Raw genomic sequence first — 14101 nt, forward strand, 5'->3', positions numbered from 1 at the left:
CCAAAAACAAAAAAAAGGACACACACACAATCTACACAACTTTTAGAATACACAAAAAAAAAAGGGAAAGAAAAAAAAAAAAAAAATTTTTAAAAATATAAATAATTATAAAATAAAAAATATAATTAAAAAAGAAAAAAAAAAAAAAAAAAAAATTAAAAGAAAAAAAAAAAAAAAAAAAAAACCCAAAAAACCAAAAAAAAAAAAAAAAAAAAAAAAAAAAAAAAATTTTAATGTTCTGGGGGGGGGAGGGAAGGGGTTTAAAAAGTTTATAATTTTTTTTTCTAAATAAAAAGAAAGGGGGGGGGGGAGAAAAAAAAAAACAAACCAAAAAAACCAACCTCCCCCTCCAAGGTTGGTTTTTTTGTTTTTCCCCCCCCCCCCCCCCCCAAAAAAAAAAAAAAAAAAAAAAAAAAAAAACAAACCAGGGGGCCCCAAGAAAAACATCTACCTTCTTTTATTAAGGGAGTGAAGTAAAAAAAAAAAAAGCCAGCTCCCTTCTTGTAGAGAGCCCCTGTGTTCCCAGGCCACTCTAGTTTGTTGTCCAGGTGCACTTTGAGCTATTTATAAGAGTGAACCACCTGAACATCCTGGCCCTGGATAGATACAAGGGTCAGAAGAGGTCAGACGACTGCCAAAAAAAACCCCCACAATGAGATCTTTTTCAGTGGGAAAAACAATAGCAACTTCCTTTTAAGGTTCCAGAAAGTACAAAGGTATTTCCTAATGGGGGGTTCTTGTTAGTTTTACAAAGCTTGGATCTTTTAACACTTTCAATATAGGGCAAAAAACACCTTCCAACATATCACGGACCTGTTGTAATACCCCTTTAGTAGTGGTGATATTGACCAATGTGAGGCCCCTTGTCCTTTTATTGACTCCGCAAATAAAATACTGATCACGATCAATCAATCATATACACATTATTATAGTTTAATTGTATTACAAACATTCAGTCTTGGACTGTCCTTTGGTTTATTAACCTTCAATCAATTCCACCTGATTGTTCTTTATTACAATTGACACACAGCTGTCGGACAAACAGACCAGGCAAAGTGAGCTGAAGTGTAAATTATACCAGTGTAAATGGGTTAGAAGCTGCACCAGTGAGGTAGGGGTTTGCTTCCTTGGATTGATTGACCAGCCAAATACAAAAAAAGACTTACTAAAAAAAACAAAAAACAGCTAAGATCAACGTCATTTTACTAATTCGCTGAAAAATATTCAAGTATTCATAAAATGAGATAATCCTTCCTGCTGTATTTGTTGACATTTAACCTCCTGGGTGGTTTGTCATTTAAATGACAAGAAGAGTGATCTGATTAAAGTATTGTACAAATTATGCTAATGTGTCATTGTGCTCATTTCAAAACCAGCATTAGGGAGGATTTTCACAAAGCGACCACTGTAGTTTACTAATGTCCAAAGTAAGCATGCCACTGTTTGACTCCAGGGAGCTGGATTAACATAATAATTAGGACAGATGAAATGGAATTATTAGGGTCTTACTGGTCATGCTGGCATATTCGTATTAGAGGTAGTATTAAAACACAGATTTTAGTGTATTCTGTCTGCACACTGTTGATTGAAGGTAATAACCTTTATAATATATAGAAATGTACTATACCAACTCATATTTACTAAACATCAACCAGCATCTGTGTGAGTGTTCCTATTAATATGGTTGCATAAGGCAGCTGGCAGAGGCTGCAGGTTGAACCTGACACTAGTAAGCTGCTCTGGGACCTGGAATCGCTCCAGAAAAACCAGTTCAACAACATGCAAGCACTGATGCGAGTTTCTAGGACATGATATTTCACGTAGACGGATTTATTTGTTGTCCTTGCTGTCCATATGATCTCTCTACTGTCTCTGTTGTAAAGTCAAACATACTTCAATTATGAGAATATGTCTTTGTCAGAAAATATATAACTTGCCATAAACAGTGTGACAATGGAAACAAAAACACACAAATATTCATTAACACAATGATACAAAAATCTAAACCAGTAAAAGATATATTGACATGCTTTGCCATTTTCAGCACACTTTTCATTCATTTGGCAAAAAATAAATTAACAAAATTATGGCTACATTACTGATGCTGTAGTCCCGTAATCTCCACGACTGGATATGTCTGTATATCTGTTGGTGACTGCATGGCCTATTTCAAATGAACTAAACAATACAGGTCTCTACTCTGAACACTGTACATTGTTGTGTTTAGTTTTGCTTCTTCTGATATTTGAGAACTTCACTTTGGTGCACCACACCACTGACATCTTGCTGATTGCACAATTGGAGGAAGCAAAAACATTAGAGACACAGTTCTGTGACTCGAAACAAATATTGCCACCCATCTTATGTCCACTATAAAATAAGAAGGGAATGCCAACGACAAAAGTCAACAACAGTGTTAGCTGAATTTCCCTCGGGATAAATAAAGTATCTATCTATCTATCTATCTATCTATCTATCTATCTATCTATCTATCTATCTATCTATCTATCTATCTATCTATCTATCTATCTATCTATCTATCTATCTATCTATCTACAGTTGTCAGCTGTTACCCATGGACAACAAGATATGAAGGAGAATATACCCATTAGAAGCCTTTTCTGTTAATTGTGCTCTTCAGAAAACATGAAGAAAGCTACACCTGGAAGTTAGTGGTAAGTTACTGGTGCACTGAACCAGTGAAACCAAATACATATCCTGTCGGTCTTGTTGACACATTATGAGGGAGGGAGTTGCTGTGACTAAAACCAACAACAGTTTAAGCTACAGTACATTTGTGCTGACACTGTCATAAAGAAGAGATGAGATAACAAGGAGATAAAAACCCTTTAGGAGCCTTTTCTGTTCTAGAAAAAAAAAAGACGTTTAAACACTGTATCTCACATTGATTTTATAACATTTGAAGGCATCTTTTTTGGTGACTGGCTACTAAGACATGCAGGCAATAAAGGAAAAGCTTCAAAGATGATAAGAAAATAAAACACTCTCTTAACTCAGCCTCAGGAAGTTTCAGAAAATGACAATGGGCATAGAAAATGCTCAAAATATTGAATAGCTATTTAGGGTTTTTTTGTGACTATTTTTATCTAGCTATTTATTATCTTTTTTAATCTTTATAGGGTTGCATGTTGAGATGGTGGAGGCAGTATATGATGAGGAGATCGAATACTTGGTAATGAGATCTGCTATATTTTCCAGGAACTACACTTGCAGAAATCCAGGACTGTTCGTATGTGTGTAACTTTATTGATCCAGAGAGAAATTATTGTGCTGCAGTTGCAGTACAAAATAGGAAAGTGTAAATTATCAATAAAGGTGCGAGCATAAAAACATCAATACACATATATCTAAATCCACAAAATAAAAAAATAATAATAATGGTAAGGATCATGAGTTGCTTTATATGTCAGTCTTCTTCTTGATGTGAATGTCTGTGTGAACTCTTTTATTGTATGTATGAAATAAATCCATTCCTTATTAAAGCTACCACACAAGTGTATTTTATTTTTTGAGTTTATTTCCTTACTTACTTCTCATATTAAAACTGCAGCTTACAGTCGAGCAAAACCCATTTTACAATCAGGGTGAATGAAACAGCGAGCAAAATCTGTCAAAGAAAGCTCTGCAGGTATCAAGTGGCTTTGTCAAATCCCAGTGCAGAGCTGCATTCAACAAATGGAGGATTGCTGTGCAATTAAACATGGAGCTCGAGATTGGATTTGCTCATAACTGTGGTAATTAACTAGACCAGGCAAAACTATACTGGCAGAATGCTGAATGCACTTCAAAGAAATATCTTGAAAATAGTATACTGCTTCACATAAAGATGCAAACAAGACGTGCTGCCTTCTAGCTCAAGCTTAGCTCAAACTTATGGAGTAAACCTGGTAGTTGGGTCAGATCCCTTTCCTACCACAAACTGCTCCAGAGTTCGTTTGGGACACATCTAACTAATGAGCGGAGTGAACATAATCACATGGTTTTTAGTGATGCATTTTAGTGCTCTTTCATTTTTTTCTGCTTGAAAAGAAACCAAACTGAGAGGAAAACGCAACCACTTAAACAACTCATCCACAAATTATTGGCTCCTTATAGACTTTTTATCTTGTCTCAATAATGTTACTTTGTTCATGATTCTGATTATGTAACAGTTAACAGCCCGCATCTTCTGTTTGTAGCTGGGAACCCCAGTGTTAACAAAGACAGGTGATAACCAGCTCCATGAAAACGGTTATCCAGGATCACTAAAGTTAGGTTTAGTGAAGAGAGTAACCCAAAGAGAGTGAGAGATCTCAGGACAACAGCTAGTGATATAGAGATTGAGTGCTAGCCAAGTTGTACAGACTTTTTTTTTCATCCCGGGCAAATTCTGAATTAATGAACTTCAATACAACACACAATTACTGCCAATGATATTATTATGCCAGAGTTGTTTGAGTAATACAGTGTCTTGCTGCTCTTTGAACCAGCATCTTCATCAACCACGATCTGTTTGCCTCTTTCGACTCTCTTTTAACTGGCAGTTGTTACACAAACACACACACACACACACACACACACACACTCATACACAAACTGAAAAATACAGGCCCCAACCAGTGACTAAAAAACCATTCACACGTTTTACTTGAACTGTTCCATCACTATTCTGTATCCGTCGATCTCTACTCAGAATCTAAACAATGTACATTGTTGTTTTTAGTTTCTTTCACTCTGAAAGTAAAACCAAAAGCAAACACTGCATATAAAGTGTACAGGCATTTGCCCAATCAAATATCAAATAACCATTACAATAAATTTTTGACATTTGAGAACTTCACTATGATGCACCACAACTGCCATCTTGCCAATGGTACAATTGAAGGAAGCAATAAAGCAGGATAAAACAATCAAACAGGTATAAGTTAGAGGCACAGGTATGGAGCTCATTTCAGATTTTGCCACTCCTCTTATCTCTTCTAAAAAAAAATGCTGTTGGTTTGGTTAGCAGATGATGAAGGAGGGAGTTGCTCTGACAAAAATCAACAGCAATGTGCACCACACTACATTTGTGCTCACACCGTCAACAAGAAGACATGAAGGAGAGGAACCCCTTCAGAAGTATTTTCTGTTAATCCTGCTCTTCAGAAAACATGAAGAAAGCTACATCTGTCAAAGGTGAGTCTATTAAGTAACTCTCATACTGTGTATGAAAGACTTATCATCTGTCTTTCTGTCCTTAAATCCAGAATGTAACATTTAGGATGAGCCATTGGCAGAAATATAATATTCATATGTATGTTTCCATCAGTGTAAAATCACCTGAAAACAAGAACTGTTGCTTTTTCTAAAGCATCTTATGTTATGTGATTATATTCTTACATTAGATTACATTTAACTTGATTTTTCCTGCAGTACTATCACCTGACTGTTTTATCTCATATCAGTAACGTTACTTCATGGTTCTGATCATGTGGCTTTTAACGTAGCAGTTAACAGCGGCTTGTAGCTGGAAACCCCAGTGTTAACAGAGAGACAGAGTCCTCAGATAACCAGCTCCATGAAAGCAGTTATCCAGGAACAGTAATGTTCGGTTTAGTGAAGTAACCCAACGAAAGACAGTGACCTCAGGACAACAGCTAGTGATATTTTTTTCTCACCCCGGGCAAACTCTTAATTAATGAACTTCAATCCAACACACAACTGCTGCCAATGATATAATTATGTGAGAGTTGTTTGAGTAATACAGTGTCTTGGTGCTCGTCAAACCAGGATCTTATCAGTCCACGATCTGTTTGTCTCTCTGGACTCTCTTCTTACTGGCAGTTGTTACACGCACACACAAATACCAAGCTAGCCAACTGTTCACATGTTTTACTTGAACTGTTCCATCCCTATTCTGTATCCGTCGATCTCTACTCAGAATCTGAACAATGTACATTGTTGTTTTTAGTTTCTTTCACTTTGAAAGAAAAAACAAAAGCAAACACTGCATATAAAGTGTACAGGCATTTGCCCAATCAAATATTAAATAACCATTACAATAAATTTGTGACATTTGAGAACTTCACTATGATGCACCACAACTGACATCTGTTGGTACAATTGAAGGAAGCAAAAAAGCAGAGTGAAACAAGTGAACAGGTGTAAGTTAGAGACACAGGTATTCATTTTTTAAAGCGCCAATTCATAACAGAAGTTATCTCAGGACACTTTTCAAATAGAGCAGGTCTAGACTGAACTCTTTAACATTAATTACAGAGACCCAACAGTACCACCATGAGCAAGCACTTGGCGACAAGGGCAAGGAAAAACTGCCTGTTAAAAGGCAGAAACCTAGGACAGATCCTCCGGCTCTAGGTGGGTGGTCGTCTGTCTCGACCAGTTGGGGTGAGAGAGAGAGAGAGAGAGAGAGAGAGAGAGAGAGACAGAGAGAGAGAGAGAGAGAGAGAGAGAGAGAGAGAGAGAGAGAGAGAGAGGCAGAGAGAGAGAGAGCGAGAGACAGACAGACAGACAGGTGCACAGCAACAATAGTATTGGCAATGGCAGTCAAGCAGGACCATGGCAAGAGGCTCCACCAGGATCCATGAGAACCTGCGAGACGAGAAAGCACAAGAACTCCGGGGAAGAAGTGAAGTTAGTAACATGCATTAATGGGGCATGAATGAGTGCAGAAAGAGAGAGGAAGGGAGGAGCTCAGTGCACCATGGGAAATCCCCCGATAGTCTAGGCCTATAGCAGCATAACTAAGGGATGGTTCAGGACTCACCTGATCCAGCCCTAACTATAAGCTTTATCAAAGAGGAATGTCTTAAGCTTACTCTTGAATGTGGAGAGGGTGTCTGCCTCCAGAACCACAACTGGAAGCTGGTTCCACAAGAGAGGAGCTTGGTAACTGAAGGCTCTGGCTCCTGTTCTACTTTTAGAGACTATAGGAACCACAAGTAGCCCAGCATTCAGAGAACGTAGTGTTCTAGAGGGGTAATAGGGTACTATGAGCTCTTTAAGATATTAAGGGGCCTGACCATGAAGAGCTTTATAGGTGAGGAGGAGGATTTTAAATTCAATTCTACATTTTACAGGGAGCCAATGCAGAGAAGCTAGTACAGGAGAGATGTGATCTCTTTTTCTAGTTCCTGTCAGTACTTGGAGCGTTTTAATGGGCTTATTGGGGCAACCTGATAATAAAGAGTTGCAGTAATCCAGCCTTGAAGTAACAAATGCATGGATTAGTTTTTCTGCATCTGTCTGTGATAGGATGTGTCTAATTTTTCTAATATTACGTAAATGAAAGAAGGCGGTCCTAGAGGTCTGCTTTATGTGGGAGCTCAGATTCAGTCTTGCCACTCCTCTTATCGCTTCTAAAAAAATGCTGTTTGTTTTGTTAGCAGATGATGAGAGAGGGAGTTGCTCTGACAAAAATCAACAGACATGAAGGAGAGGAAACCCATCAGAAGTATTTTCTGTTAATCCTGCTCTTCAGAAAACATGAAGAAAGCTACATCCGTCAAAGGTGAGAAAGATTTATCATCCGTCTTTCTGTCCTAGAGGTCCAAAATGTAACATTTAGGATGATCCATTGGCAGAAATATAATATTCATAGGTATGTTTTAATCAGTGTAAAATCCCCTGAAAACAAGACTTGATGTGTTTTCATTACCTTAGTATCAGTTGTTTATCTACAGAGGGAGTGGGTCCAACCATCATGTTGAACTGTAATGTTTCTACAGTAGCCCAGGTGTCAGATATGGCATTTTCCTGCTGCCGTTAATTCTCCTACACGTTTGAAAGGCTGAGCTGTAATGCAACGCAATCTGCAACCTCACTGCTAGATACCACAAAATCCTACTCACTGGTCCTTTAACATATTTCTTCTTTTCATGTTACTATCTCTGTCTAACTTTCTTTCTGTCAGAGCTGAGTGCTGTGCTCGTGGGATCAAACATCTCCCAGAAATATCAAGTTGGAAACATCATCCTTGGAAGACAAGCGTTTGATCTGGTAGATGTAAAATGCTGTTGTGAGAGGGCAGAGGGAGACGTGTGCGGGCGAAGAGTCACCTTGGTCAAACCCCCCGGGTGGCTTCCAGGATATGAGCTCTGCAATACATCTGAACTTTTCAAGACAGAAGCGATTCTCAGCATCACACCTGGACTGCATGGTTTTATCCTGGTGATTAATGCTGAACTACCATTCAAGACAGTAAACAAGAAGGCAACAAAGCAGCACTTGCAACACTTCTTTGGTGACAAGGTGTGGGATCACACAATAGTGGTCTTCATCCACAAAGGCCGTCTAACCCACAAACCCATTGAGGAGTACATCAGTACGAAAGGGGCACCACTCCAGTCGCTTCTGGAGGCCTGTGGTAATAGATACCATGTTCTTTGTGATGATGGCACAGACAATGTTGAGAAAGTCAAAGAGCTGTTTGAGAAGATTGACACCATGGTGGCAGAAAACAATTGTTACGAAATCAACAGCACTCTGATTCAAAATGCCGAGTTGAAGAGGAGGGAAGTGGACAAAAAAGCTGAGGAGTTGCGTCTGCAATCACAACAAGAAAGGCAAAAACTCAGAAATCTCCTGACAGGTCAGTTCAGTTTGTTTGATTGTATAAATGTATGAATTCTTGGGTCTTATTTTCATAGTTCAGTCACAACCACTTTTGTCAAAATAACTTTTGGCGGTAAGGCTCTCTTCTGGGACCTCCTCGCCCTTCCACGTGCCTACGTGGAAAACCTTAAGGAATGGAGAGCACACCTCCCTGCCCTTCCATGTGCATACATGGAAAAGTTTAAGACAAGGAGAGTGGCAGCAGAGACCCCCCAGGGTACAGAACAGAGCAAGCATCAATGGCAATCAGAAAATTACATTGATTAATTAGATACAACATAAAAAGGAGGAGCTGGGTTGGAGGTGGGCTGCAAAACGGCTTGTAGAGGAAGCATCAAAGATAGGCAGGCTAAAGCAACTTTAATAAAGCACCATGAATGATATTTGCCAATTTGGATGCTTGAGGGAATCAGTTGAGCTGTCAGCTGACTGTGAATGGTTTCCAATAGGAAGCTTAGGAGGAATCAGCTGAGCCATCAGCTGATGTTTGTTTACTAGCCATGATCAGCTGATATAGCTGGAATTGAGAACCAAGCCTGACTTGAGGCCTGCTGGAACTAACGCTATGCTTAATTTTTAGCCATCATTCCTATTGTTAATTGCTGTGAATATTGCAAATACGACCAAAAGAAGCAACAAACACCAGCTGTCAGATGATCAGTAACCCACAGGTTATCTACCCATATTTTCTTTAAAGCAAAATAATACAAAAAGAAAATTCTGATGATGATTAGGACTGACTTCCTAGAAAATATTTGAAGATGAAAGTTAATTATTTAATTCTGACAGTGACAGTATAATTAACACAATTATCAAATCTCAAAGCATGTTTAACAATATAGGCACAGCTATTTAGCAGACCTTTTGATCTTACTTTATTTTATCAGAAATTAAAATGACAACCAAAACAACAAAACAACAATTTGTCCAATAATTATATATATATATAATTAAATAACAATAATTTTGTTCTTTAAAAGTAAGATTTCTAATAGCTGTGCTATTCCACAGAGCCAACACTCAACCTGAGGATCTTGATGGTCGGGTGGGTGTTTTCTGGGAAGAGTGCCACAGGGAACAGTATTCTAAGCGCTGAGGTGTTTCATTCTGGTGACAGAACGGTGAAAGCTTTAAAGCAAAGCGGTGAGGTTGCTGGAAGAGACATCGTCATCGTGGACACTCCTGGATGGTGGAAATTCTTCCCAGCGATATTTAACCCTTCGCTTTTGAAATCTGAGATTTTAAAAGGAGTGTCTTTGTGCTCGCCATCACCAAATGTCATTTTGCTGGCAGTGCCTCTTGACACATCGTTTACCGATGAACAAAGAAGAGTCATAGAGGGCAACATGAGGCTATTTGGACAGAGAGTGTGGAGACATGTCATTGTGCTGTTTACATTCGGGGACGCTTTGGGGGACAAAATTATTGAGCAGCACATTGAAAGTGAAGGAAAGCCTCTCCGCTGGCTGATTGAGAAATGTGGAAACAGGTATCACGTCCTCAACAACACGAGTGCAGCTGGTGATCAGGTAACAGAGCTGCTGGAGAAGATGGAGGAGATGGTGGCAGGAAACAGCTCTTTTTACCTCAGTGCCTACCCTGACACAGATGATCCACAACTCCAGGAAGACAGATGTGACAAATCAACTGAAAACAAAGATGAGAACACAACCAAGGAGATCAGAGAACAACTTATCATTGAATGGGATCGTAGAAACTGGAAAACATACCAGAGCCTAGAAGGAAGTAGGAAAGAACCACCAAGCAGTAAGTATCCAGAGCTATTAATAGAAAGTTATTTTTAAACCTTCATAATTTATAGAGACAAATCTCCACACACCTGAATGTGTGACAGGTGCGTTAGAGGAAGGTGCAACTTGACTCCATATAACCTTTATCAGGTATATAGGCAGCATGACAACATTTATACACATATAGGAGCTGCCTCAATTATTCAATCGTCTAGTCAGGGTACTGTACTGATTGGTTAACAGATGATCGCCAAGAGCCACTCCAAGCATACAGGAAAAAAACCTAAAAGAAACAAATACAATAATTCCCATGAACGTCCAATAACTGGAAAATTCAAGAGCAGACCTTTTGAAACATCATAAATCCTACAGTGTAATCGAGCATTAAATCCATTCTATAAACATTATATCATCCTTTAAATATATTTTCTCCAAGGCAATAGTCATAGGTCACTGATCCACAATCTCATAAATCAACAGATATAATTTTAGTAGATTTCTACAATAACATCTATATAATAGTTACATTCTAAAGGCTAAAGTATTATATATTAGATATGTTATATTAAAAATACATATCCACTTATTATATCCCTTATATCATTTATTGACTAATATATATGCAATGATCACATTTATATCCTGATGCAGGTCACACACACACTAGAACAGAATAATCTTTATCGTCCAATTAGGATCATCAACAGCACACCAATATGTTGTAATAGTGCAGACTTTGATGACAATAATAATTAACATCTTGCAGAATCAGGATATTTTAGTGCCATTTGTTTATATAAATTGCATATGAACTGGGGATATCTTCTTGTTTACTGAGGCGTTCTGATCATTATTATAATCAGCTTAAGGTTTGAAGCATGTACACGCACTTTTTATTAGTTTTTTTCACAATTGACGAGCAAAGAAGCTTACAGATACTCAACTGTAACTGGGTGGCAGCCATTAATAATATAGTTATCATAACTGTAGGTGAGGAGTATTGAAGAAAAAAATATAATAATGTTGAGTCCCCACAAAAAATATATAATACATGTTGAATATTTAAGAGAAATTAATAGAAAATAAATTGTCGACTGTTGTTGTTCTGTGCATTACATTACATTTCAGCAGTATCTTAAATTAATTGTATCCCTTGTAGAAGTAACATGATAATGGTATCTTCTAATCAGTGAGTGATGACGACCTACAGTCTGACGGTTCAGATTGGGAGGAAGAACAAACGGAGGACCGACTTGAAGATGACCAGGGCTGTTTCAATCTTGAAGACAGTGGAGATGATGCAACTCTGATCGGTTGGAAAAGACTGCTGGAGAGAGAGTGGAGCAGACGAGAGTGGGCCATGGAACAGGCTTCTTGGATACCTTTATTCAGTCCTGACTCTGCAGGTGAATAAATCAAATACCACTGTGTAAATAACGTCTTGTTCAGTTTTGTATTGCTTTAATATTCAAATTATTTTTTTCCCCATCATAGCCACCTCCGAGCCAGATATTGGTCGGCTGCACATATCAAGAAAAAAAGTAACAACGTGGCTGAAAACCCAACGCACATCATCTGCAAATGGGACAGCCTCTAACACCGGCTGTAAAGAGAAGAAAAAGAAGAAAAGAGGCACTTCAATGAGGGATAATCCACCTAGGCAAGTCCCTAGGGCACAACAAGCTGGGAAAAAAAAGGGAAGAAGAAATCTTTTAAAAAGAATTAATGAAATTAACTAAAATTAATTTCAGAAGACCTTTCTACTTTTAAAAGTATGTCTGTGTAGGCAAATGCATCAGATTGTTAAAATAAAAAACCTGCTCACTCTTCTCTAAACACCTAATATTGAGAGAAGACTACAAGCAGACTGTAGAAAGATTCTCTACTGGAGACTGGTTCTCACTGTCATATCAATCATTAACTTAATCCTGGTAGGGGCATTATATAAACAGAAGTGAACGATGCAAGCAGAGCAGATGTTTTGTGCTTATTTCAGCGCTTTGCAGGTGAAACACACCCTCATAGTGCTGATGTTCACGCTGAGCTTAACAAGTTTCTGTCTGTAACAGATGCACATTGACAAGGATATTGCAGAAAATAGTTTAGGACACTATAAAAAATTAATATTATAGGAAACAATATTTTCTTAAGGGACCTATGTGTGGGATTTAGTGGCATCTAGTGGTAAGAATGCAGATTGAAACCCCTTGACTCAACCAAACGTGTAGGAGAAACAATTAAAAACACAGAAGTTCTGGGATACTGTAGGAACATTACATTTCTGTCATGTTCTCTAAATAGAGCCCCCTAAATCTTACACACTGGACCTTTAATTCAGAGCTATTCAGTTGTGGGACATATCTAAACTGCTTCACTGATGTGTTTTGCATATGTACATACAGATGTAGTGAGCTACCAATAGCACCAACTGTACTTTGACAATTAAAAACTAAGCTATAAAATCAAGATTAAATTGGCATAGATTTTTTCACCATAATAAAGCCTACATTGAATGTATAGGGAGGCTGTCAACATGCAACTATGGTCCGTCTTAATCTGAGTATACCCACCATGCATAAAGACGTTCACAAGTCATTCAACAACATTGTTAGCTATCCCGTAAATAAAAAATACCAGCTATTTATTTATGTTATCAAAACATTTATAAAACATAACATGACTCTTAGCCATTATGGCTTTTTTGCTGACTGGTTACTAAGACAATGCACGAAATAAAGGAAAAGCTTCAAAGATGATAAGAAGATTAAACACTTTCTTAACTTAGCCTTGGAAGTTTCAGAATTTTTTTTGTATGGCTTTTTATCTAGCTATTTATTATCTTGTTAATCTGTACTGTAGGGTTGCATGTTGAGATGGTGGAGGCAGTATATGATGAGGAGATCGAATACTAGGTAATGAGATCTGCTCTATTTCCCAGGAACTTGCAGAAATCCAGGATTGTTTGTATGTATGTTAACTTGACTTGATCCTGAGGGAAATTATTGTGCAGCAGCTGCAGTACAAAATAGGAAAGAGTGTAAATTATCAATAAAGGTGCAAAAATATCAATACACATATATCCAAAATTCACAAAATATACAAAACAAATAAACAAGGTTAATGGTAAGGATCATGAGTTGTTTCATATAACAGTTTTCTTCTTGGTATGTCTGTGTGAACTGTTTTATTGTATGTATGAAATAAATCCATTCCTTATTAAAGCTACCACATAAATGTATTTTATTTTTTGAATTTATTTCCTTACTTACTTTTCATACTAAAACTGCAGCTTACAGTCGAGCAGGACACATTTTACAATCAAAGTGAATGAAGCAGAGAGCAAAATCTGTCAATGAAAGCTCTGCAGGCAGTTCATCAAGTGGCTGTGTCAAATCAGCTAGCGGTATGGAGGCGGCTGCTAGTCGAGTTCTACAAACTTTGTTTCTCGTCCCAGGCAAACTAAAGAACTTCAGTACAACATGCAACTGCTGCCAATGATATTATTATGCAATGAATACTGAAATTGTTGTTTGTTTTCAGTTCTACTCCCTATGTTAAAGTATAACAGACAAAAGAACTGTTATGCATGCATGTAAAATGCATATAAACAAGATGTGAATGTATAGGCATTTGCCCAACTAAATATTTTTCTTGATGATAAATGTCCATTTGACTTCACTATGGCATGCCACACCTCTGACATGCTGCCAATTGTACAGTTGGAGGAAGCAAAC

The 14101-nt window shown here is 37.8% G+C and overlaps 1 protein-coding gene across 2 annotated transcripts; it reads left to right on the forward strand.

Moving 5' to 3' along the window:
• Positions 1 to 5039: 5039 nt before the first annotated feature.
• Positions 5040 to 13605, forward strand: LOC127373715 (GTPase IMAP family member 8). Of its 2 annotated transcripts, none has more exons than XM_051418426.1 (6): positions 5040 to 5178; positions 7392 to 7513; positions 7916 to 8593; positions 9628 to 10383; positions 11558 to 11773; positions 11862 to 13605. In XM_051418426.1, exons 2-6 carry the CDS (start codon positions 7489 to 7491, stop codon positions 12104 to 12106), a joined length of 1920 nt encoding a protein of 639 aa, XP_051274386.1. In that variant the 5' UTR covers positions 5040 to 5178; positions 7392 to 7488; the 3' UTR covers positions 12107 to 13605. The 2 variants fall into 2 exon arrangements, with proteins under 2 accessions (XP_051274386.1, XP_051274385.1); XM_051418425.1 differs by having other exon boundaries at positions 5052 to 5178; positions 7389 to 7513.
• Positions 13606 to 14101: the final 496 nt, after the last annotated feature.

Source organism: Dicentrarchus labrax, unplaced genomic scaffold (genome assembly GCF_905237075.1).
Source record: "Dicentrarchus labrax unplaced genomic scaffold, dlabrax2021, whole genome shotgun sequence".
Taxonomy (NCBI): Eukaryota; Metazoa; Chordata; class Actinopteri; family Moronidae; genus Dicentrarchus; species Dicentrarchus labrax.